This window comes from Pteropus vampyrus, unplaced genomic scaffold, assembly GCF_000151845.1.
Source record: "Pteropus vampyrus isolate Shadow unplaced genomic scaffold, Pvam_2.0 Scaffold182, whole genome shotgun sequence".
In the NCBI taxonomy this organism is placed as follows: Eukaryota; Metazoa; Chordata; class Mammalia; order Chiroptera; family Pteropodidae; genus Pteropus; species Pteropus vampyrus.
In genome coordinates this window covers 2,457,725-2,481,646 of record NW_011888963.1, presented here as the reverse complement: position 1 = coordinate 2,481,646, position 23,922 = coordinate 2,457,725, and the positions used below count along the sequence as shown (strand labels likewise).

The 23,922-nt window shown below is 33.1% G+C and overlaps 1 protein-coding gene across 3 annotated transcripts in view; it reads right to left on the bottom strand.

The window, feature by feature from the left end:
- SGTB (small glutamine rich tetratricopeptide repeat containing beta) overlaps positions 1-23,922 on the bottom strand; it is a 40,754-nt gene that overhangs the window by 3,843 nt on the left and 12,989 nt on the right. For all 3 annotated transcript variants that reach the window (XM_023537211.1, XM_011371073.2, XM_023537212.1), the window contains exons 4-8: positions 20,249-20,318; positions 17,740-17,839; positions 6,770-6,874; positions 780-918; positions 615-677 (exon numbers count right to left, since the gene is read on the bottom strand). In XM_023537211.1, coding sequence (XP_023392979.1) covers positions 615-677; positions 780-918; positions 6,770-6,874; positions 17,740-17,839; positions 20,249-20,318 — 477 coding nt within the window. The remainder of the gene's footprint in view (positions 1-614; positions 678-779; positions 919-6,769; positions 6,875-17,739; positions 17,840-20,248; positions 20,319-23,922) is intronic.

Sequence of the window (23,922 nt, the reverse complement as noted above, 5' to 3'; positions counted from 1 at the left end):
GTATAAAGTCACCCAAGGAGCTTTATATGCCCAGGAAACATCCCTGACCTATTAGATCAGAGTTTCCACATACTGGAAGAGAGCATGTGTGTTTTCAAAAAGACCTATAAGTGTTTTCAAAAAGACCTATAAGTTCTGAAGGATGAAGTACATATATATAAGAATTACACTAAAAGTTCAAATAAACTCAAGATAGAAAGGAAGCAGATAGTGCTGAGAGGAAAGCTTAGAGAACCACAATAGCCCAAATCCTCAGATCTCAATTATTAGACATTTTCCTAGGGCCATTTTCAAAGTAAGAGAGTGGTTTCTAACCTCTTGTAGATTTGCAGACCCCTATGCCAATCTGACAAAAATATAGTTCTCTCCCTAGAAATATGCACATATTGACAGGTACACAAATTTTTACATGTAATTTCAGGGGATCCATGGGCTTCTTGAAGTCCATCCATGGCTTTCTCACAAACAGGTATATGGGCAGGTTAAAAACCTTAGCTATGACATTACGTCACCTCTCTGTTACCACCACCACAAAATCTCCCTTATTTATTTCTAAAAAGTTTTGGAATTATATAGCTTTATGGAAAAAAGAGCAGAAAAGGAAATGTACTCACCATACTAATGAAGGCCGGATTATTTATTAAACTAGCCATGTCAAAGCTCAATCCAGTTCCTGTCTGTAAAACAATTATATCTGATCATTATTCTAACCACTACAATTTTATTACAATAAATTGTGAATAACAAAATATTTCACTCATTTGGCATTAATAACTTACAGGACTGGATACTTCTCTTAACTTCTGTTCTGCTATTTTCAGATTTGACTTATAGGAGTCATTTTCAGGGTCAAGATCTAATGCCTTTTGATAACTTGTAACTGCTTCTTCAAATTTATTCATGGCAGTGAGGGCCAGCCTGAAAAGAATATAAGAGTATAAGATATATGATTGAAGAATATCAGGACATCATAAATGTAGTCAAACATCTGTACTGGTATTCAATTCAAGTCCAGATTATACCTAATTTATTCATTATACTGTGATTCACAGAAATAGCACTAAAATTCCTTCTAATTCCAAGATTCTGTTAAGTCTGAACTCTTTCTATCCTGCTTGCTGACAACCTTGACTTGTCTTACATTAACCATATACTTAATGCTTAGAAATAAACCTTACCTACCCTTCCATTTTTAAGCCAAATATGTGAAGTAATTTGCTTTATGAATAACTAAGCTCTACAAAGATATGAGCCAACCAACAATCTTGTGGTCATATACCTCTATGATGCTAAAACCATTTTAAAGACTCTGAACTAGATTTGTGCTTTACAACGTCACACTTTCTTCCTACTTCCTACAGAGACGTAAGTCACAATATCAATGTACCATAAAAATAAAAGTGATTGTGGGGTATCAGCTGACTGGGGTATCACATGAATAAGACGTGTTAGTTGTTAAATAGGTACTAATAGCTTCTTTTACAACTTAAATAACGCATTATCTCAGTCTAGAGTGAGTTATTAAATTTTTTATGTTTTCCTCTACCTAGTTAGAATTTATTTATTGGAAAATTACTTAAGAACTAAATGATAATGGTATATATGGAGAGATAGTATTGAGGTTTTTTTATTTGCTCTAGGTTTGTTTTTAACAAATTACTCCAATTCTTTCTTGGTTGACTTACCTCACAGACTTCTCATCTCAATAAAATATAGTACCTAACCACAGAAAAATTTCCAGACCCTAATTAGTTTTCTACTAGTCAACCATGAAAGATATTTCAATCAGAGTCCTCAATTAAATATTTATTGAAACCTTATTGTGCACCAGGCACTATTTTAGATTCCCCAAGGAAAAAGGTAAAGTTCTTGAGTTGAAGAGAATGTCATTCTACCCGGCAAAGACAAGCAATAAATATGCAAATAAAAGAGTATTGTTAAAGAGAATGAATAGGGGAGCTGCTCAAAGGCAAACACATTGAAAAGACCTGAAAGATGAGAAGAAACAGTCATATGAAAATCAGGGCAGGAGCATTCTAAATAGAAACAGCAGTAAGCACAAAGCCCCTGAGAATGATACAAAGTTGGTATGCTTAAGGAACAGGACAAAGGATGAGGAGGAGGGAGCACAGAAAATAAAGTATGGAAAGAGACTACAACAGGGAGTAATCAGATGCCAGATTATATAGGACCATGGTTTGGAGTCTGGATTTTATTCTGGTTGCAATGGGGTGACAAGATCCAATTTATCATTTACAAAGCTCTCTTTAGCTTCTCTGCAGAGGATGGAGATGGCGGGGTGGGGCAGCAGGAGTGGAGAAAATGGAGGCAGGGAGACCGGTTAGGAAGTTATTATAGTATAGCCTAGGTAAGAGTTACTAATTTGGACTAGGGTTATAAACCAGATAGCAATCAGTGCTTGAATTCAAGATATAAGTAGAAACTTTTATCTTGACAGGACTTGCTGATAGATTAGATGTGTCAGGTATAATAACGAAGGACTTTTTTTTTTTCATTTTTTAAAATTTATTTAAATTAGTTTCAAGTATACAGTACATTGGTTAGACATCTATATAGTTCATAAAATGATCCCCCCAGTTGCTCCCTCCCTCCCCTGGCCCTCCACCTAGCCATCATACTAATGCTAACTGCATTCCCTCCTCTGCCCTGCTCCCCATCCCTGTGACCAACTATCAACTACTAATTGTACTTCTTTAACTGAATGAAAGATGTTTTAACTTGAACACTGGCAGGTGAATGATAGTAACATTTACTGAGATGGGAAAGATTTAAGAAGGGAATGAAAGTACTGTTTGGGACATGTTAAGTTTAAAATATCTATTAAATATATAAATGGAGATAAAAAGTCGAATATGAGTATGGCATTCAGACATATAACTTAAGACATATAGTAACTTAAGAGATCTATCAACATAACAATTGATTCTCATTATTCAGAGTAGTTATGTTCTATAAAGCCACTGTAAATACTAATTAAGCAAATGCTAAACAATTGCTCCCAGGGGAAATATAAGGTTAGGTTCCCATGAGGCTCTGATCACATTTGTCAACCAATCAATACATAACCTTGTTTTATGTGTTTCTGCTTAAAGAAACATTATTTAATACATAGTATTGATTCATTAGCATTGAACTCACAGCCAACAGCACTTACTCATCCCTGAACAAAACATCTAATGTGTATTTTTTCATAAGGCGCATTATAGCCTTCTTGCACTTAAGAACACTGGAAATAGTTCATTCTACTTTTGGGTCCATTGTAAACAGGGGAAATGCCACAAAAATGCATATATATAATATGCATATGCACATATATGTAAAATTCATATATATATATGGCACTAAATAAACTGCAAAAATGACACTCGTTTCAGCATGAGAGCTGAAACAAAAAGGCAGGGCATCACCTTAGACTTCAGCCAAAGTCTTACACATCGAGTGACTCAAATTTTTCACTACACTGTGAATGAACACAAAAGCACAGCGAATATTGATTTGGGGGTTAAAAAAAAATTTTAGCAAGTAAGTGAATTCATAAATAAAGAATCCATGAATAAAGAGTATCGGCTATAAATGGAATTTATTTTTTAAGCATTTTATTTTATTAGTTTCAAGTATACAATACATTGGTTAGACATTTATATACTTTGTGAAATAATCCCCCTGATTTCTCTATCACCCCTCTGGCTCTACAGATAGCCATTACATTACTGCTGACTACATTCCCAATGTCCGCACACCCCATCCCTATGACCATCTCTGAACTACTAATTTGTACTTCTTTAACCCTTCGCCCCTTTCTTTCGGCCCCTCAATCTCCCACCCCTCTGACCATCACCAGATTGTCCTCTATATTTGTGAGTGCGTTTTTGATTACTTTGTTCTTTTTGTTCCTTAGATTCTGCATATAAGTGAAATCATATGGTATTTATCTTTCTCTTTCTGATTTATTTCATTCAGCATAATAACCTCTAGATCCATCCATGTCACTGTGAATGGTAGGATTTCATTTTTTATGCCTGAGTAATAGTCCATTGTATATATAAACCATAACTTCTTTATCCAATCATCTGTTGATGGGCATTTAGGTTGTTTCCATGTCTTGGCTATTGTTAATAGTGCTACCGTGAACAGAGGGGTGCATAGACCTTTAAAAATTAGCGTTTTGGTTATCTTTGGGTAAACACCTAGAAGTGCAATTGCTGGGTCAAAAGGTAGACCCATTTTTAATTTTTTGAGGAAGCTCAGTCTGTTTTCCATAGTAACTGTGCCAATTTGCAATCCCACCAACAGTGTACAGGGGTTCCTTTTTCTCTGCATCCTTGCCAACACTTGTTTTTTGATTTATTGATGATAGGCATTCTGACATGTATGAGGTGATATCTCATTGTGGTTTTAATTTGTATTTCTCTGATGATTAGTGATGTTGAGCATCTTTTTATACGTCTATTGGCCATCTGTTTTTCTTCTTTGAAGAAATATCTATTAAGGTCTTCTGCCCATTTTTTAATTGGATTGTTTGTTTATTTGTCGTTGAGTTGTATGAGTTATTTATATATTTTGGATATTAACCCCTTATCAGATATATAATAAGAGAATATGTTCCTTTTCTCATTCAGTAGGTTGTCTTTTCATTTCGTTGATGTTTTCCTTTGCTGTACAAAAATTTTTTAGTTTGATGTAGACCCATTTATTTTTTCTCATTTTTCCTTTGCCTGAGGAGATATATCCAAAAAGAAGTTACTAGTAGCAATATCGGAGAATTTACTGCCTATGTCTTCTTCTAGAAGTTTTACAGTTTCAGGTCTTATATTTAAGTCTTTAATACATTTTGAGTCTTTCTTGTATATGGTATAAAAAGGTAGTCCAGTTTCATTTTTTGCATGCGTCTGTCCAGTTTTCCCAACAGCATTTATTTAAGAAACTGTCTTTACCCATTGTTTATTCTTGCCTCCTTTGTCATTTAATATATGATTTATGTGGATTTATTTCTGGGCTCTCTATTCTGATCCATTGATCAATGTATCTGTTTTTATGCTTGTATCATGCTGTTTTAATTAGTGTAGACTTATAGTATACTTTGATATCAGGTAGTTTGATACTTCCAACTTTATTCTTCTTTCTCAAGATTGTGTGGCTATTTAGGATCTCTTATGGTTACATAAAAATTTTTGGATTCTTTGTTCTAGTTCTCTGAATAATGCCATTGGTATTTTGATAGGGATTGCATTGAATCTATAGATTGCTTTGGGTAGAATGACTATTTTAAAGATGTTGATTCTTCCTACCCATGAGTATGATATATGCTTCCATTTATTTGTATCTTCTTCAATTTCTTTTTTCAATGACTTATTATTTTCTAAGAACAGATCTTTCATCTCCTTGGTTAATTTGATTCCTAGGTATTTTATTGTTTTTGATGCAATCATAAATGAGATTATTTTCTTAATTTCTCTTTATGAAAGTTCATCATTGGTATATAAAAATACAACTGATTTGTGAATATTAATTTTGTGTCCTGCTACTTTACTGAATTCATTGATCAGTTCTAAAAGAATCTTTAGGGTTCTCTATATATAGTGTCATGTCATCTGCAAATAAGTACGGTTTTGCTTCTTCCTTTCCAATTGGGATACCTTTTATTTTCGGCTATAGATGGAATTTAAAAACATGGGGCAGGATGAAATCAGAAGAGAGAATAGAGAGACATGGGCAGCAGAGCCAAGGATACAGCCCTGAAGTACACCATTATTTAGAAATGGTAGAGAAGGAAAAACCAATACAGGAGACTAGGAAAGAGCAGCCAGTGAAGTAAAAGGAAAATCTGGAAGCATGGTGTCACAGAAGCCCAAGAAATGAAGTTATTTCAAAAATAAGCTAATCATCCCAAATGCTAAAAGGTAGGTAAGGTGAAGATACAGAACTAAACTTTGGCCTTGACAAATATAGACAACTGGTGACCTTGAACAGAGCTCTCAGATGAGTGATATAGACGTCAAATGCCTTATTAGAGTGCGCTGACAAGAGAATGAGAGATGATGAAGATGAGACAAGTATAGACAACTATCAGAGACTTTGTAGAAAAAGAGAAACTGAGAAATGATGTAGCTAGCTGAAAGAATGATGCAGTGGTTGGTTCTGCATGACCTTTTCACATGCAGTCATTAATACTGTTAGAGACAGGAAAACGTGTTGTAGAAGATAAAGGAAATGATTACAAGTGTAAAGTCCTGGAGAAGATATAAAGGGATGAGATCTAAAGCATAAATGAAGGCAGCAGTCTTAGATGAGAAACCCTCCATTTTAACAGGAGAAAAAGCAGTCTATGCAGACACAATTGAAGGCAGATTGGTGGATTTGGAAGTAGGAAGAGGAGCTACTTTTCTCCTAAATGCATCTATTTTCTCAATTAAGTATAAGGCAATATCATCAGTTGAGCGTCACTATGGAGGGTATAGTGAAATTTGAAGAGAGAAGAGTAGATGTGAAGCAATCAACTCATGAGATTTGTGGCCTTAAACATGAAGTGAGTCTACTCATTATGGCTATATGATTTTCTCCAACAACCAATCATTCATCATACAACTAATCATCTCTCTCCCAAGTCACAGAAATTGCAGTCATTTCCTCCCTCAACATTATATTTATCTTCTTGTTAGTTGAGAGGATATAATATTAAGCAGGAAATTCTAAAGCAAGCCATTAAGAATACCATATCTGGTACAACTTGGCACTACTTTGAACTTACCCCATTCTCCCGTAGGCTTTGCTGTACTTTGAATCAATTGCTATTGCTTTTTCACAATCCTTTATTGCATCCGTGTAGTGACCTAATTTACTCTGAGCAGCAGCCCTAAGAGAAAAAGAAGAGGTTTTTATTATAAGCAGCCTTCAAGGCACTAATTTAGATTTTTAGATTCTAATAAAACTATATTTTCCTTGTCCCAATCTGTATATCACTTCCAGTAAACATCTAAATCAAGCTAAGATAATTCTATAATTAAATGAAAAGAAAACTCGGAAACAAAATTCAGAGAAAACATGCAGGTTGCCTTTCACTGTTTGCTTTGCTATAGAAAAGACAAATACATGAGTCATACTACTGATCTGCATATTTATTGCCTTTTTAATTTGGCCAAACTGGACACTGAAAACACTAGGGATTACTAGGGAGGCATACAGAGTGAATGCTTGCTGTGAATGGCTACTCAGAGTGTTGTGCTGTTATATGATCACTTTACTAGTACGGTTAAAATCATCTAGCAAGTGTAAGTTGAAAAATACTATTTAACTGTGTGCCTAAATCTGGCTGTAAATTAAAGATGGCAATGTATTCCATATACTTAGCATAGATTCCCAGAGCAATTAAAGAATATTTAATCCCTTCCAGGTGACCTCTAACAAAACTTCCTGGAATAACTGGGACCTGACAGTATAGTGAAGCCATTTACTAACCTTCCACACAATCCTGAGAGTAGATAACTCTGTTTCCCTATAGTAATGCTAGCTTCAACCCTCAAGGCCATAGTAGATAAGAAGAATTTCTGTTCAACACATAATTCCTTCAGACCGACAAGTCCTAAAGTGTCTCCTGCCCCGCATCTCACTACCACTCTATTCTTTCTTCTACAGACTAAATATTTCTACTTTATTCATCCATCTAATATATCTTTTAAGGGCTAGCTAAAGCTTTTCTTGGCATAATAATTGGAGCAGTAATCAAAATCATATTTCTGGCCTCAATTGTGCTTAGATTCCTGGGGGCAGGGGTTGTAGAAAGCTGGCAGGCTATAAAGAAAGGTGGTGATGAGTCCAGTTTTCTGTCAACCTTTCTTCTCAGCATGACTGAGATTGTTACTTCCAAATTAAGATTACAAAATTTGAATAAAATAAAGAGTCTTCTTTGCTTCTGTTTAAAAAAAATTAATGTGGAAGTATAGGATTCAACAAACCTCTTTTGGTAGTTCATGTGAAAAAGAGGTATGGGTTTATTTGAATACTCAATACAAACTAACGGTATGACAAAGATGACCATTAAAAGAAGAGATATAGAATGTATCACTTCCAAATAATTAGAAAGAAAAAAATGAAATAAAAATAACTCAATCAATACAATAAGAGGCCGACAGAGAAAGAGAGAGAAAGAGAGGGGGAACAGGAAGGAAAGAAGTCAAAAAAGTAACAGCAGAAAACAATTCAAGTATACAAGTAATCACAAAGTTGCCTAGATAAAAATCAGATTCTCAAGTTGTATACAAAAGATATTACTTAAAATACAATCAACACACAGGCTGGAGTTTAAAGGGCTAGAAAAAAAAAAAAAACAATCTGGCAAACTAAAAACCAAGCAAAAGAAAGCTGGTATAGAAACATTAATATCAGATATAAGTCAAAGAGCATTATTAATGATAGAGAGTCATTATTTATTGATCATCCTTTTTAATTTAATTTTCAGGAAAATATTTACACGGCTCAGAAGTCAAACCTATATTAAAAGTCTCATCCTATATAAGATTGGTGGGAATGGAGTAGACTTCAAAAAGGATGAAAAAGCAAACTTTCAAACTGAAGAACACAGAAACAAATGATCCTGTCTATCAAAAAGAAAGAATTCAAGTTATTTTCAAGCACAGTGTTCTGAGTATGTATCCTCAATGAGATGAATTCTAAGGACAAAAGTGTGCTGAGAAATTCTGAAGTTTACTTAGCAGACTTACTAGTGTTGTAATATTGCTGTTTTAATACCAACTGAGGGATGTTGAAGGATAGAGCTAATGAGTGAATATACTAGTGGTGTTGGAAAGCAAGGTTTTTGCTCTAGGCGAGAAAAGATACAAATGTAAAATGGGGGAAGTAAGGGAAATCTCTGTGACAGTGGAATGTGAATTGAAGGTATCTGTATAAATTGATGACTTTTTAAAACACTCTATTGCCTAGCTCTGTCCACTGAAAAGACCTAGAAGCAATAACACTTCAGTACCAATAATCATCTAATTCAACTAGATCTTGGTTTCTAAATACCATTCTCGATTAAAAAAAAAAAAAAAGGGATCCTTGTAGAAATAGCTGAGCCCACATCTAAGGCAAGAAAGTACAAAGCAAATCTGGGATATTTTGTTGTCTTAGAAAGCAAGACTGTTCAAAACCAAATGAAGTTATATTAAAGCACATACAGCCAGTTTAAAGGAGCTCCCACTAGCCAACTATGAAATAATTTAAGTATGAAAATTATATAGTAATTTATTATAACACATTGACTAGTGATTTTTTTTTTTAATTCATGAGTCCATAATTATACTCGAAAAAGTTGGGTGAGAGGGAAGGAGGAGGAAAGCGGAAAAGGAGAGAAAGCTCTTCTTTACAGAAATAGATGAGGAAATATATGTAAAGGAAATGGCAAGATTAGAAAATCATTTTGTAACCATCAATGTATTCAGGGAAAGATCATGAACAGATGATAAAACATTGAATATAAGATTGCTGGTAAACAGGATATTCACATGATCCGATCCCACAGATTATTTTTAATTACAAGAGGAATCATAGAAATGGTGATCACCACCCTAAGATATCAAACTTAGAAACATCATTAATGGGACAGCCTGAAAATATGTGCCTCTTAATATAATGCAATTTATGGTACACATAATCATTTATAAAGGTTTTATACCAAAATTTAACCTAAAATTAATCATGTGGAAGTAACACACAGATCTAGAATACAGCACATTCTATAAGATCATTGGCCTGAACTCTTCAAAAAAGTCTATGGCATGAAAAACAATCAATCATAAAAGGCAGAGATATTTTCTAGATGAAAAGGGACTAAAATGACATAGCAACATGCAATTCATGAACGTTGACTGGATTCTGGACCAAAGATAGCTATTGAAGGTATTTGGGGGATAGCTGGAGAACTTCCCATATTAATGCTAATTTTACATGTGAATGATATGATAGTTATGTGGAGTATGTCCTTATTCTTAGGAGATATAACTTCAATAATTAGGGTCAGCAAGAAAATTATAATTACCCACACACAAACATACACACACACACACACACACACACACATACATACACACACCCATTGAGAGACAGAGAAAAAGAGATAAGGAAAATAAACATGACAGAATGTTAATTACTACTGACTCTAGGGTACATGTATATGGGTCTTCATTGTATTGCTCTTTCAGTAAGTTTAAATAGGTTTTAAATAAATTAAATATATATAAATTAAATATAAATTAAATATAAATTAAATGTATTTAAATAAATTAAATTAATTAAATTAAATACATACCCATGTGACTGCTTCACCATTAGAAGTCTTAAATTGAGGCAATTCTCCCTCTAAAATTCACTGAATCAATTCAACGCAAACTTCTGTTGAACACTTATAATGTGCTAAACCCTGAACTCAAAACCAAATATACAGAGATGAGAAAATATATCTCTGCCTTCCAATCTTTCATTGTCTAATAGGGAAATAGATATGTAAATAAATAAACAGTATGATAAGTACAATAGCAGTATCAAAGGAAGGGACAACATAGAAAAGTTTGGTTAACCCTATGCAGAGTTGTCTAATAGAACTTTCTGTGATAGAAAAGTTCTTTATCTGTGCTATCCAATACAATAGCCCCTAGCCACATGTGACTAAAGAGTACTTGAAATAAGCTAGTGCAACTGAGGTACTGAATTGTTTATTTTATTAATTTTAATTTACATTTAAACAGCCACATGTGGCTAGGGGCTACCCATATTGGGCAGCACCACTCCATAGGACATGACTAGGAAGGGTGGAGGGGCATAGCGGTTGAAGAGAGAAGAAATGAAGAAAGTCTTCCTAAGAGAAACAGCACCTAACAGGATCTTGAAGGATGACTAGCAATTAGATAAGGTAGAAATATTCTAGGCAGAGGAAAGAGTACATAAAAGCATGCAGAGATGTCTCAGCATGGTATTTTTAAGAAGTCCGTGAATTTCACATTACATATGCATAGAGAGTAGAGAAAAGAGAAATGAGGTAGGAAGAAAAGTAAAGATAATAAAGTAAAAGAAAAGAAAGAGCCTAAATTATAAAAGAGCTTATGTATCATACTCAGGTGCTTAAATTCAATCATGTAGGTATCTGGAACTAGAGAAGAAAGCAAGAGTAAGATGATTAATTTCATACTTTAGAAAGATCCTTTTGGCAGAAGACGAGTGGGAGTAAAAATAGAAACAAGAAGCCATTAGTTTAGCAAAAGTTAAGAACCTGGACTAAGGGAGTCGTGATGGAAAAGGAAGAGGGAACAAATGAGCTATTTTGAAGGTATATGGAAAAGGAAACAGAGGAAGATGCCCTGGCTTCGGATACTGATAATAAAACAAGGAATAAAGCAGGGAGACTCAGACCCAGAGAGAAGAATGGGCGGAAGGGAAGAGGATGACTGTTTCAATCTTGATAGTTTTAGCTTTAGATCACAAACTTTGAGCTAGGATAGAAGCTTATTTGTGTGGCTCATAAAAGAAAGAGGAGAGAGACTGAACCTCTGAGGCCAGGAAAGGGAAGAGAAGTCAGGCTACATTTGAATTTCTTGTGAGATGAAGCCAAACTTTCCAATGTCTGAACTGAATAACAATGTGGTCTGCTCTCTGCCCCTGCTGTTTGGTTATCAGGGCAGAACTAATGAAATTCCAGTAGAACAATAGAGTTAAAAGTCACCATGTTTTCAGACAACTTCTTGCTTTCTTCAGCTTGTTGGAGCAAGAGCATGAATATTAAATATAGAAAATAAGGCAGAAAAAAAAATCACAGGTACCTTACATTTCCCATGCTATATATATTATGCATAAATAAATTACAGCGAAACCTGTTCTTGAAACTAGGAATTACATTGTTTTTGAAAAAAACAGATATTGAAAGCCTAAGACTATGCTAGGGGCTTTATATATATATATATATTTACTCCTCACAACTACCCTGTGAGGTGGTTAGTATATCTCTGTTTTATAAGTGAGAAAATTGAGGCTCAAAAGGTTAAGTGGCTGCCCAAGGACGCATAGCTAGTAAGTGGCTAAGCTGAGATTCAGCTCCAAGTTCAACAAACCAAGTTCAAATCCCAGTGACTCTAATGACTACATGGTGCTTATGGAAGTGAAAGAAAACAAAATGCAAAACAATGTGGTCTCTGCTTCCATCTTTCTCAGAACCCCACTGTTTTAGCATTCCTTGGCACAATGCCCTGATGATTCCTACTTTTGCCTTGTAAACTACACACTCCAATCTAAAATGCCCTGCCCTCTCCTCTGTCTGTCCAAGTTCTACCTGTCCATCAAATCTAGCTCCAATTCAAATTCCCTATCACATGAGAGGCCTTCCAGATTCTTTCCATTATGCTCGTTCTCTTTCTCGTAAATCTTATATGCCATTCATTGCCTCAGTCATTCAACCATCCAACCATCCCAGAAACATGAGATTATTATGGGTAAAGTAATGTACTCAGCAACAAAACTGTACAAAAGAAATAAGAATACTATACTGTTTAGGGACAGAAGACATAGTCAACTAATTAATTTAATATGAAATGCCATTTCATATTATGAAGTACTTGAAAATGTTTTAGACCTATACTCAATCATTTGTTGTTTTATGTATAAAGTGTTAATGTGAGTGCTTGGTCACTTCAACATCACTGTAAATTTCTTATATTTCTTCTATAGTCCTTGGATTCTGCAAAAATTGGGTGAACTCCTGTGAGGCATAGTGCTATAGATACTATAGTAATAGTAATGGATTCTATATACAAATAGATATGAGATCCAATTTCGGCCCTTTACCTGAAGAAATAAAATAAGTATGCCTTTAACTATAAGATAAGGCAGAATATATGATAACTTATATAAATGTTACAAATTGTGGTAAGTGCTAGGTGTATAGAAAAAAGCAAAAATAAATAACAGGTTTTCAAGGAAAGACTTAGGTTTTCCTAGTGCCTAAGCTGAGTCTAAAACATCATTAGGATCCAAAATAGAAGATAAACACTAGAAGAGAAAGACTCATGCTTAAGAAATGTGCCAACTGATCATTTCCTAACATATAAAAAAGTGACTTCTATAAAAAACTTTGGTTCATCCTAGTGAGTTTAAGTTGAACAATATTTTGATTAGTAATAAAACTATAAAAATTAATATCAAAAGGAAGATTTAGATTTGCAGGTGTGAGCTTCCAACTCTTGGCAGCCAACTGGCTAAGAAAAATAACAAGGGCTAGTTGGCAAGATTACAGGCTACTGAGATGTTTATAGCTAGAGCCTAAAAGAAATAATGTATATCAAATATACAAATAAAGTTTTCTAATTATTTAATATTAAATGCATGCTCTGTTACTGAACTCAGGGAAAAAGATACTATTTAAATGCAAAAGAGATGTATAATTATTTATTTCTTAATAATAATTAAGTGAAAAGCAAGCATATATTATTTCCAAGAATCTCTTCTAATATAGTACTAATAGACATATTATTAATGAACCTTATTAATGAACCTTAATCTCATTAAAAATAACTACTTTATATAAGCTCAGATTTACCAAACTCATAGTTAAAGGTGTATGATTTATTGTTCTTTACAAATAAGCAATTTGGGGGTAAAATTTTATCTGGTCATAACATTTTGTGACACTATTAAATGTATTTCAATATTTCATATGCTAAATTAAAACGTTATACATATTCATCTAATTACATTGAATAAATCAAATAAAACCACAGCTTGGGGAATTCATTCTCTCCAAATTATATGGATTTTTCTGTTTTTCTGTGCTAGATTTTTAGACTGGATTAATAAAGGGAATTTTTTGTGAAGAAAGAAAATGTAGTTTTCCAGTATTGCCAACTAAATCCATATGAATCCAACTCTTATACAAATGATAACTATAAATTAAAAAACAAAACAAAACAAAAAAGAATAACTAAAATCAGCCCAGGTGACCATGAATAGGAAATGGCTAAGCAAACTGTGGTACATTCAAATAATAAAATACTACTGAGCAATAAAAAAAAAAAAGAACCATCACTGATACATGCAACAACATGGCTTAATCTCAAAACCATTATGCTGAGCAAAAAAGTCTCACACAAAAGAGTACGTATTGTATGATTCCTTTTATATGAAATTCTAAATGAGAACAAACAATCTATGGTGGGAAAAAAAAAAAAACCAATGGTTTCCTCTGATAAGTGTTTTAGACAATTGACTCTAAAGATAGACAATTGACCCCTCCTGGTCAATATCTTGCTAGGGGTTTTGAGGTACATGGGTGTATGCATTTGTAAAACTCAGTAAAAGTAGTTAAGATTTGTGCATTTTACTGCATATAAATTTTATCTCAAAAGAAAAAAATGTAAAATTTTGAACTCTAATGATTTGCATGCTAAAGTATTTAGGGTGAAAGTGTACTGATGGCTGCAATTTACCTTGAAATGCATCAAAAATACAATGAATAATGAACAGAAAGGCACAGAAAGATGAAAAAATATGGGATATAGCAAATGTATTAAAATATTAATGGCGAAATCTATGTATGAGTATGAGTATTCACTGTAAACTTCAATTTTGAAAATTTTCATTAAAAGTGTTACAGACAAATAAAAAAAGGAAAATAACACTAAATTAATTCAGAACAAGTCCTATCAAACTAACATAATTTCCTTTATATTTTAATAGGATTACCCCACCAGTCTGGTACATCAGAGAAAGACAATTGACAACATATTTGGACCCAATAATTTGGATTCTCTTTATATTCTGATCAAAGCAAAAAAAAAAAAAAAAACATCAGATTGCAAATAATAATAGTAATAGCTACTGCAGTATACAACATTCTTTACTAGACACTTTCCTAGTACTTTATTTGTATTAAGTATTTTATCTCTACAACAATCCTATCAGGTAAATACTATTATCCACATTTTACCAATAAGGAAACTGAAGTATTGATATGTAATCTGCTCAAGGTCACATAGGTAGTGAGTGGCAGAGCCAGAAATTAGAATCCAAAGAACCCAGCTCTTAACTACTTCCCTATGATTGCTCCCTCAGTTGACTTCATAATTGACATAATGTAATAGCAGTCTTATCAAGGCTGTGGATGGCAAAAGCAAACACATTCCTTTACAAATTCCAAAGAGATTAAGAGGCATATAAGTGAGAGACTGTAGCAAGATAAAATTCTACAAGGATAAGATAGGAGATCCTGCCTTTGAATTCAGACAACCAAGTTTACCTCCAGTGACAACACTGGTACATAGCAGGTGTTTGGCAAGAAACTGTCAAATGAATGTATGATTGAATGATAGGATACCAAGAATGCGTGGAAAACAAAGACGAGTTTTAAAAAACCAAAAGCAAAATACGAATTTACTAAATTATGCTACAAATTATGTTATCTCGGAGTAGGTTAAATGAGAGCCCTACAAGACTTTCGTTCAGACCAATGCCTGATATGCTGTGTTAACTTCTAGGAAGTACACAGTAATAGATACAGGTGAACTGGAACAAGTTAAAAGCAAAAGTGCAAGACTTAAAGCTGCACTATCTGAGACATAACTGAAAAAGCCGTAAAAATTTAACATGGAGATAGGAACTCAAAGGAATGTAGAAGAAAACTTCAAAATGTCAGATACTGTGATAAAAAAAAAAAAAGAAGAAACATGCATATTCTATAATTGCTCTTCAGAATAAAAATAAAGCTAACAGAGAGAAGCTACAGGAAATTCAGTGTGAATATAACGAAGACTGTTCTAACATATAAAACCACAAAAGAAAGGTACAGGAAGAAGGGATTATCTCAGAAGAGTATAAATACCCTAAATACAATAAGAATAGCTCTATGAAAGATTAGACCGAACTAACTTAAAGTTCTCTTTCAAATCTAACAACTTGCTATATAATAGAAGGTCATTTTTATAAGGCTCTGTTATAAAAAGCTTCAGATTGGTTAAAATATTCATATCAGTCACCAAAATAGGCTTAAAATGATAAAACTTAAATGTAAAGGAAAAAGTCTATGCATGTCAAATCTATAAATGGGGAGCGCTTTAAGCCTAAAAATACTGGAGTAAAATTTTTAAAAAAAGACAGATTTTTCTATACGAATATTTTGAACTTTTATGTATGAAAAACATTAAAAGGCAAACAATAAGCTGTGCAATTAGGACAAAAGGATTATATCTTTAATATAGAGCTATGCTGTCCAGTATAGTAGCCATGAGACACATGCAGCTATTTAAATTTAAATTAATGAATTTAAATTGATCTTAAATTAATTAAACATTAAAAATTTAGTTTGTCAATTGCACTAGCCATATTTCAAATGTTTAACAGCCACTGTGGCTAGTGGTTAGTGTACTGGACAATTCAGATACAGAACATTTTCATCATGGCAGACAGTTGTATTGGAACTTTAATATTTAAAACAATAATTTAGTGCAGGGAATTCATTACATAGCTGATAGAAGAGCGGAGGTGCCAAACGGGGTTGTGCAACAATCCAGAGATTAGCAGGAAGTCATTACTCCCTAAAACAGAGAAGTCCAGAACCCAACATCACCTGGCAAAATCTGGGACCATAGCATGTATCTTGGGTGGGAGCTGGAGATAAGGATGAGAAGCAATCCCTGCTGGATAAATACCCTGATGTAAAAAGGAAGGAAGAAATACCCCAGCTTCTCCCTTCTTTCTGCCCTCTAACTTCCTGCCAGCAACTCCCATGGCTGAACCCAGGCAAAACTCAGGCAACAAAGGAGCCTGAAAAATGCAGCCTTTAGGGGTCAGATCCCCGTTAGAAAGGACAGAACAAGGAAAGAAAGAAATAGTATAAGATCAAACAGGCTAAGTAAGGCCTAGTACAGGTACAAATAGATAATTAATTTAGGGGGGAAAAAAACCACAAATGGCCAACGTTTTTGTCCAACCTCACCAGTAATTAAGTATAAATTAGGACAATTACTATTAAAATAATAACATTAACAATAATAAATAATAATTCAAGTACTTAGTGCTGATAAGGGTGTAAAACAGGTAAAAACAGATACACTCACTCGTAGAGAAGAAATTAATTTTCAAAATATTTCAAAGAAACAAATAATTTTGCAATATGCATCAACAATTTTCTAAATGTTTATATTTAGACCTCCTGAGTGCATTTCCAAGGACAAATCTTAAGTCTAAAAAAAAAATTAGAAAATAATTTTAGAAACAAAGATGTTCATTGCAGCTTTATAATATTGAAAAAAAGTGGACAACCTCAGTGTCTGCCAGTAGGTCAACAGTTAAGTAACCTAAGGTACATCTATCCATTTAGTAAAAAGTTTGTTTGCCAGCCACAATGGTAGAAGCTGGAAATATTACAAAGATTAAGAAGTAATAATAGACTAATTAATATGAATTTAAATAATGTTTATGAAGGATTTCAATAAAAGATAAATATGTTTATGATATGCCTGGTGAATAAAGCTGAATCTAAAATTAATTACACTTACATCGAATAAAATATGCCAACAGGTTTGTAACAGTGGGTACCTCTAGTGGTAAATTTATGAGATTATTGTTTTTGTTCTTTATACTTTTCTGAACTTTCAAAACTTTCTAAATAAATCAATTTTACAGTTCTTCAGAGCTATTAATACAAATGTTTTAGAACAAATAATGCCACAAGTAGTGCCAGTTTACCTGTTGCAATAATAAACCGCATTATTTGGATCCAATTCTATTGCCTGTGTGTAACAATCTATTGCAGCAGCATAATTTTCTTCTTTCATGTGGTTATTTCCTAAAATAATCAGTAAGTATAGTAAGTACAATATATAGGAAAAATATAAAGTCTGAAAGAAATTTTAATCACAGAAACTATAGTAATGTAAAGGTCAACAACATGATTTTTCAGTCACAGAGGAGATAAATTTGATATTGTACTATAGAGCTGATATTCCTTAGCCTTCAGTGTGCTTTAACAATGCAGAGTATTAAAAAAATTAATGTCTGTATATCTTATAAAATTCAGGTTTCAATTAGTGAGTAAATGCACAATTGTGATTATCTCAAGGCAAAATCTAACCTCTTCTCACCTTCTTTGTTTTCATCTCCTTCCTTTTAGAGTGGCCCCACCCCATCCCAGTGCAACACCCTCCATAATCACCACCTTAGTCTGGACTTGGTCTTGCACTCCTTCGCTGTCAACTTATACATCTGCTGAGCAACCAAGCCCTCTGGACTCTGCCGTGTGGGTAAGCTGGTAAAGCTATTCATGCTTGTATGTTATTGACAGGTAATATTTTTATGTGCTATCCCTTCTATACATAGATTCTTTGTAGAAGGAGATTATGAAAGATTAATTTCTAGAAAGTCAGAGTTTTGGACACCATGGCTAGTCTACAAGGTACTGATTTTCCAGAAGAGCATCTACAGATACACTGCTATAATTTAACGAGATTAACAACTGCTCAGGAAAATAAGGGATTTCTTGCGGCTATCTTTCGTATTCCATTAAGCAGAAAAAAGTTTCCTGCTCACTTCTAAGAACCAATGTTAAAAATTAAAAATTTTAAAACACTAGGATTAGGAGGAAAGATTTACATCTTAAAAGCCTCTATTATTCCTTCCAGTTGTCCCTAAACCAGAAGCTCTCCTATTAGTCTTATTTTTTAACAGATCATTAGCTACTTAATGACAGAAAGAGGATGCAGGGAACAGAAATAGGAAGATTAAATTAAACGCAGATAGATAAAAGCATCTAAAATCATAAAAAGTTACTGCAAATCGAGAATCAGAAATGAATACAAAGAGGAACCGCTCATGAATACAGTTTCTTTTAGGAGTAATAAAAATGTTCTATAATTATGGTGATGGCTGCACAATTATGAATATGCTAGAAACCAATGAATTTGTATCCTTCAAAGGAGTAAATTGCATGGTGTGTGAATTATAGCTCAATAAGTCTCTTTTTTAAAAGTTAAAAATTTTAATTTTTCTCCACACCCCCAAAAAGAAATGAATATAAAAATTCTGAGACAACTAAAAGGATTACATAGCTTTTATGATTGAGCACCTAGTTAACTACATTAGCCTAAGTACTTAAGTAGATTTGCTTCTTCCATGTAAAAAGATTTACATTTTCTGGGTTATTGGAATTTCCTTGTTGCTTTGGGTCATTTTGTCTTGGGGTGGCATTTTATTATTATTATTATCATTATTATTATTATTATTAAAACCTATTGTATGTCTTTTCCTGTAAATCACCTCAAATGTATAGATACATAATGTCTATGTACATAATATATATACACATTTATATGGATGAAAAAGCTTCAATTAACAAAATATTTAATATTTAGAAATTTATAGAAATATGAGCATCGTACAGCACTTTATAGTACATGGTACTCTCCTATAAAATTGTCTCCCTTAATTATTAAAACAATCCTATCAGATATGCCTATACCTCTGTTATGGGTCAGGGAATAACAACGATGACCCTTCCTTGGTTTCACCTGATCATACTGTATCTCTTCAGAAGCAAAACATACAAAATATATTTGAAAGCAACCTTCCAGGAAGGTACTAGTTGACTAGAAGACTTGATTAACACAGATAAGTGTACCATGCAGCCCAGACATACCCTATGCTAGACAATTTACCATGGCCATTTGTTTTCACACAACAGTAACTTATTTATTAAAATTAAGAATGCTTCGATAGTCACTATTAGAAATTTTAATGATGTAGTAACCAAATGTGCTAGCTAATAAATACTTAAGTCAAATGCCACATATATATGCATTAACAAATTTCAAAGAACACAAAAACACTAAATATATGAAAGTTAAAATAATACTGAAAATTATTTTCATCTTTTGATTAAGAATAAAAAAGAATTTGGGATCCTAGAGTATACAAGGCAAATACAGTTACAAATCATCACTCTTAAGTTACTTGTTTTGCAAGTTTTATGCATGACAGATCTGCTTCTCTTGAAGCAAGCCAACACCTATATTACCCACAAGTTGTTCTATATTTTCAGGCTTCTTCCCTATCACATTCATCTCTGTTTCACAAATGCCATATGAAATTATGACAATCCAGTCATGGCAGTGTGAACCAGAATCTTATTGATTGACAAGAGTCATTTTCTTCAGTTTCAGAAAGCTTTACTAAATAAGTAATTTTTCTATAAAATATTCACCTTCGTCTTTTAATTGATCAGCTTTTCCCACATCTTCAGGCACTGAGTTTGAGAGAGGCAGAATATCATTCTGAAATTAAATTAAATTAAAATTAATATATTTCCATTTAGCCACATTAGGAGTAACCCCAGAGAACTATAAGTAAAGTCATAATGAATTACCCATATTACAGTAAATCACCTGTAATTCCATGTTCTAAAATCTAATACCTAAATAATAATAGCATTAGCAAAAAATAGGGGGAAACTTATTTCATATACTTTTATTAGAAATATGAATATATAGAATTTTTCTAGAAGGTAATGGGCCACTGGGAATCAAAAAAAATTTTACTTGCTTTCTCTATACCTAGAAATCTTTCATGAACAAAATATGGAATCAGTATAGAAAGAATATTAATAGAAATATGTTCAAGGGATTGTTTATATTAGTGAAAATTTTGAAACATAATGTTTACTATCCTAAGAGATACCTACTAAGTCAAATTCACAGTTTACCAAAAAAAGCATTTATTACATGATTCTGTTATTTAAATATTGCACACACACATACACACATATACAGGTTGAAAAAAAGACTGGAAAGGTGTACGCAAAAGGTTAACAGTAGTAACATTTGGAGGTAATACTTTCAGTCTCTTCTTCATATCTTTCAATATTGTCCAAATTTTTTTAAACAATGTGCATATATTAATTTTATCAGAAGATAAAAAAAAATAAAATTCCTGTTTTTATCACATACTATTATCTTCAAACCTCTTTTGCATTAACGATGTTCAAACCAAAGGTGCTTGTGAACTAAATGAAAATTTAGAACTACCTTGAGTGACACTGAGAACACAGTGTACTTTTCCATTTCTGACAGATCTTTTTAAAAATTGTGTTACTTTTAAATTTGACTCTGAAGTTCATAAATAAGTCTACAGTTTTCAAGAAAGCATAATTTGTAGCCAATATACCTATGTACTGAATTTATTAAAAAACCACCATTACCTTTTTCTTGACTAAAGTTTCAATAAACTTGATAGCTCTAACATTGGAAATATACTTTGCTAATTACACACAAATATTCACAAATACAAAATCACTGATAAAGTATATGAGTCCTGCTTATTTTTTAAAAAATCTTTCTCTACCAAATAGTTTTTCTAAACTTAAAAATATTAGGATAAAAAAAAACTATAGAATCAATTTCAGAACCTTTATAAGTAGAAGTCACTACTTAAAACTGACTATAGTCTCTCAGGATATAAGTGTACTTCAAAGACACATCACTGTCCTGCAGTACTTGCTTTTAGGGTTCCTTCTATTTCAAATCTTCTAACAAGCCTAAGCAGTTTATGCATGAAAAAAAAGTGACTTTTGAGGGTCACAAAAATGGCATATTGAAAAATGGATTATGAAAAGATATTGCGTGACGACTGACGGTATTGTGCTGAATGGAGTAAGTCAGATAAAGACAAATGCCATATGATTTCACATACATGTGGAATCTAAAGAACAAAATAAACAACAACAACAACAACAGAAACAAACTCATAGATACAGAGAACATTTTGAGAGTTACTAGATGGGAGGTAGTTGGGGGTTCAATGAAAAAGGGCAAAAGGATTAAGAAGTACAAATGGATGGTTACAAAATAGTCATGGAGATATAAAGTGTAGCATAAGGAATATAGTCAATAATATTGTAATAAATATTTAAGGGATTTATTGGAATGATCATTCTGTGAGTCATATAGATCTCCAATCACTATGCTATACAACTGAAACTCATATATTATTATATGCCGATTATAATTGCAAAAACTCATTGAATTGTATACTGTAAATATGAGCAACTAATTGTCTATTTCGATTAAGCTGTAAAAAAAGGGAAAAAAAGGATCATAATCCATGCTGTCTTCTAAATCCTTCTGAATTAGTTTAATAAAATTGCCAAAGTCTTACAACTTTTAAAATGAATTCTCATATGAATTAAATGCATTTGAGCAGGTCATAGTGTAGAGATGAGTGTTATTTACTTTGCATAAAAGGAATAAATCCATTTAGTATATAAATTAGGGAGAAAAAACAGAAAAGCAGTAATCTAAAAATAAAATGACCAATATAACAACCAAATACACTTGGAGAGACAATTTCTTTAATTATAACAATCTTGATGCTGCTTCAGACAAGTTTTAGACTTTCCCTGCCCTACCCTGCTAACAAACACATATGTAATGAAGCCACAGCTGTTGAAAAGGACTATTGAAGGATTGATACCACAAACAGTACTGTACAGATATACTATGGAGCCAGTTTCAAAAAACTATATTTTAAAAATAATAAGCAACAAAATTTTACAATTAAATATAATCGGAGAGAAAATAGCAAAAGGAAAAAAGAGTTCTGTTTAAACAGTGTAAAAGTCAATTTGAACTTTCTGGGAGATAACAAAAGTTCTGATCTCTTCAGTACTAGGTACAGCAGTGACAGGAGCTAAAGAGTGAGTAAAGCCAAGTGCTGTCTCAAGCACAGGCCTCTCAGGAATCTAGGTGTAAAGGATGGCTTCAGCTATAGCCATATCCAGCCACTGAAATGGGGTTCTGTAAGGAGGCCACAAGCCCAGACAATGAAAGAACCCCAGTAACCAAAAGAAGAAAGGAGGAATTCCCTGATGACGAACACAGAGACATGCCACTGCCCCTTACATCTTGTCATATAATGCAAATTCATCTGTTTGACAAATTAATGTATAGCTATATAAAAAAGAGGGAGCAGTTTACTGCCAAATTACTCATGAGATGCCAAATGTAATGTAAAAACACGTGGGAGACCACTCTGGGGCCCTGAACTCATTAACCCTAAACTTTTCCAATCTTATGGTCCGTGTTTCCTGCAAAGGCCAGAACCAGAGACCATGGAAATAGTCCTCAAGAGGAGGAATAATAAAGCTTGGGTTTCAGTCTTAGTTTTACACATCGACCCTGAACCTCTCCCTGTTTTAATGAGCCCCATTGATGGCCAAATTTGATGAAATCTGCTTCAAAATGACGATTCAATTCCTAATGAGCCTATTTCTACAGGGTGATTTCCTAACTGTTAAAACTTATATAAAAGAAGGTGAGAGGACGAGAATAGCTACTAATACGGAAATCCTAAGCACATTAAAAGAGTTATACTTTCGGTCCAAAATCATATATCCACATGAACTATTTGCCTTATACCCAGAAAGAAATTAGTTACTTATAGGCCTAGCCCCTCAAATATTAACAATCCAACATACTATCATAGTGATTCTTAAATCAGACAATAATGAGAAAACAATGACAGCTTACCTTACAGAAGGAATTTGTGAACATTTCTGTTAGAGGCTGTGAAACAGCTAGATGTGTATCTTCTGGGCTGATTTTAAAAACCGTCTCCAAGCACTGAATTGCAACTTGAAATAAATTTTAATAGTGAAAAAAAAATTAGCAACCTAAAAAATGAAACTTTTTTTTTTTTTGGTAGAAATCTGTACTCTTGCAATCTGTGGTAATTCAGCATTTATGATCACAGACTAGAAAACCAAATGGTTCAGCTGAATGGAGATTTCTGTTTATAGACCAGCTATTGAGGGAAGACAACTTGATTTCTTATTCCTCACTTAAAGAAAAATGTTACCGAGAATATAATTTCTTAATATATATA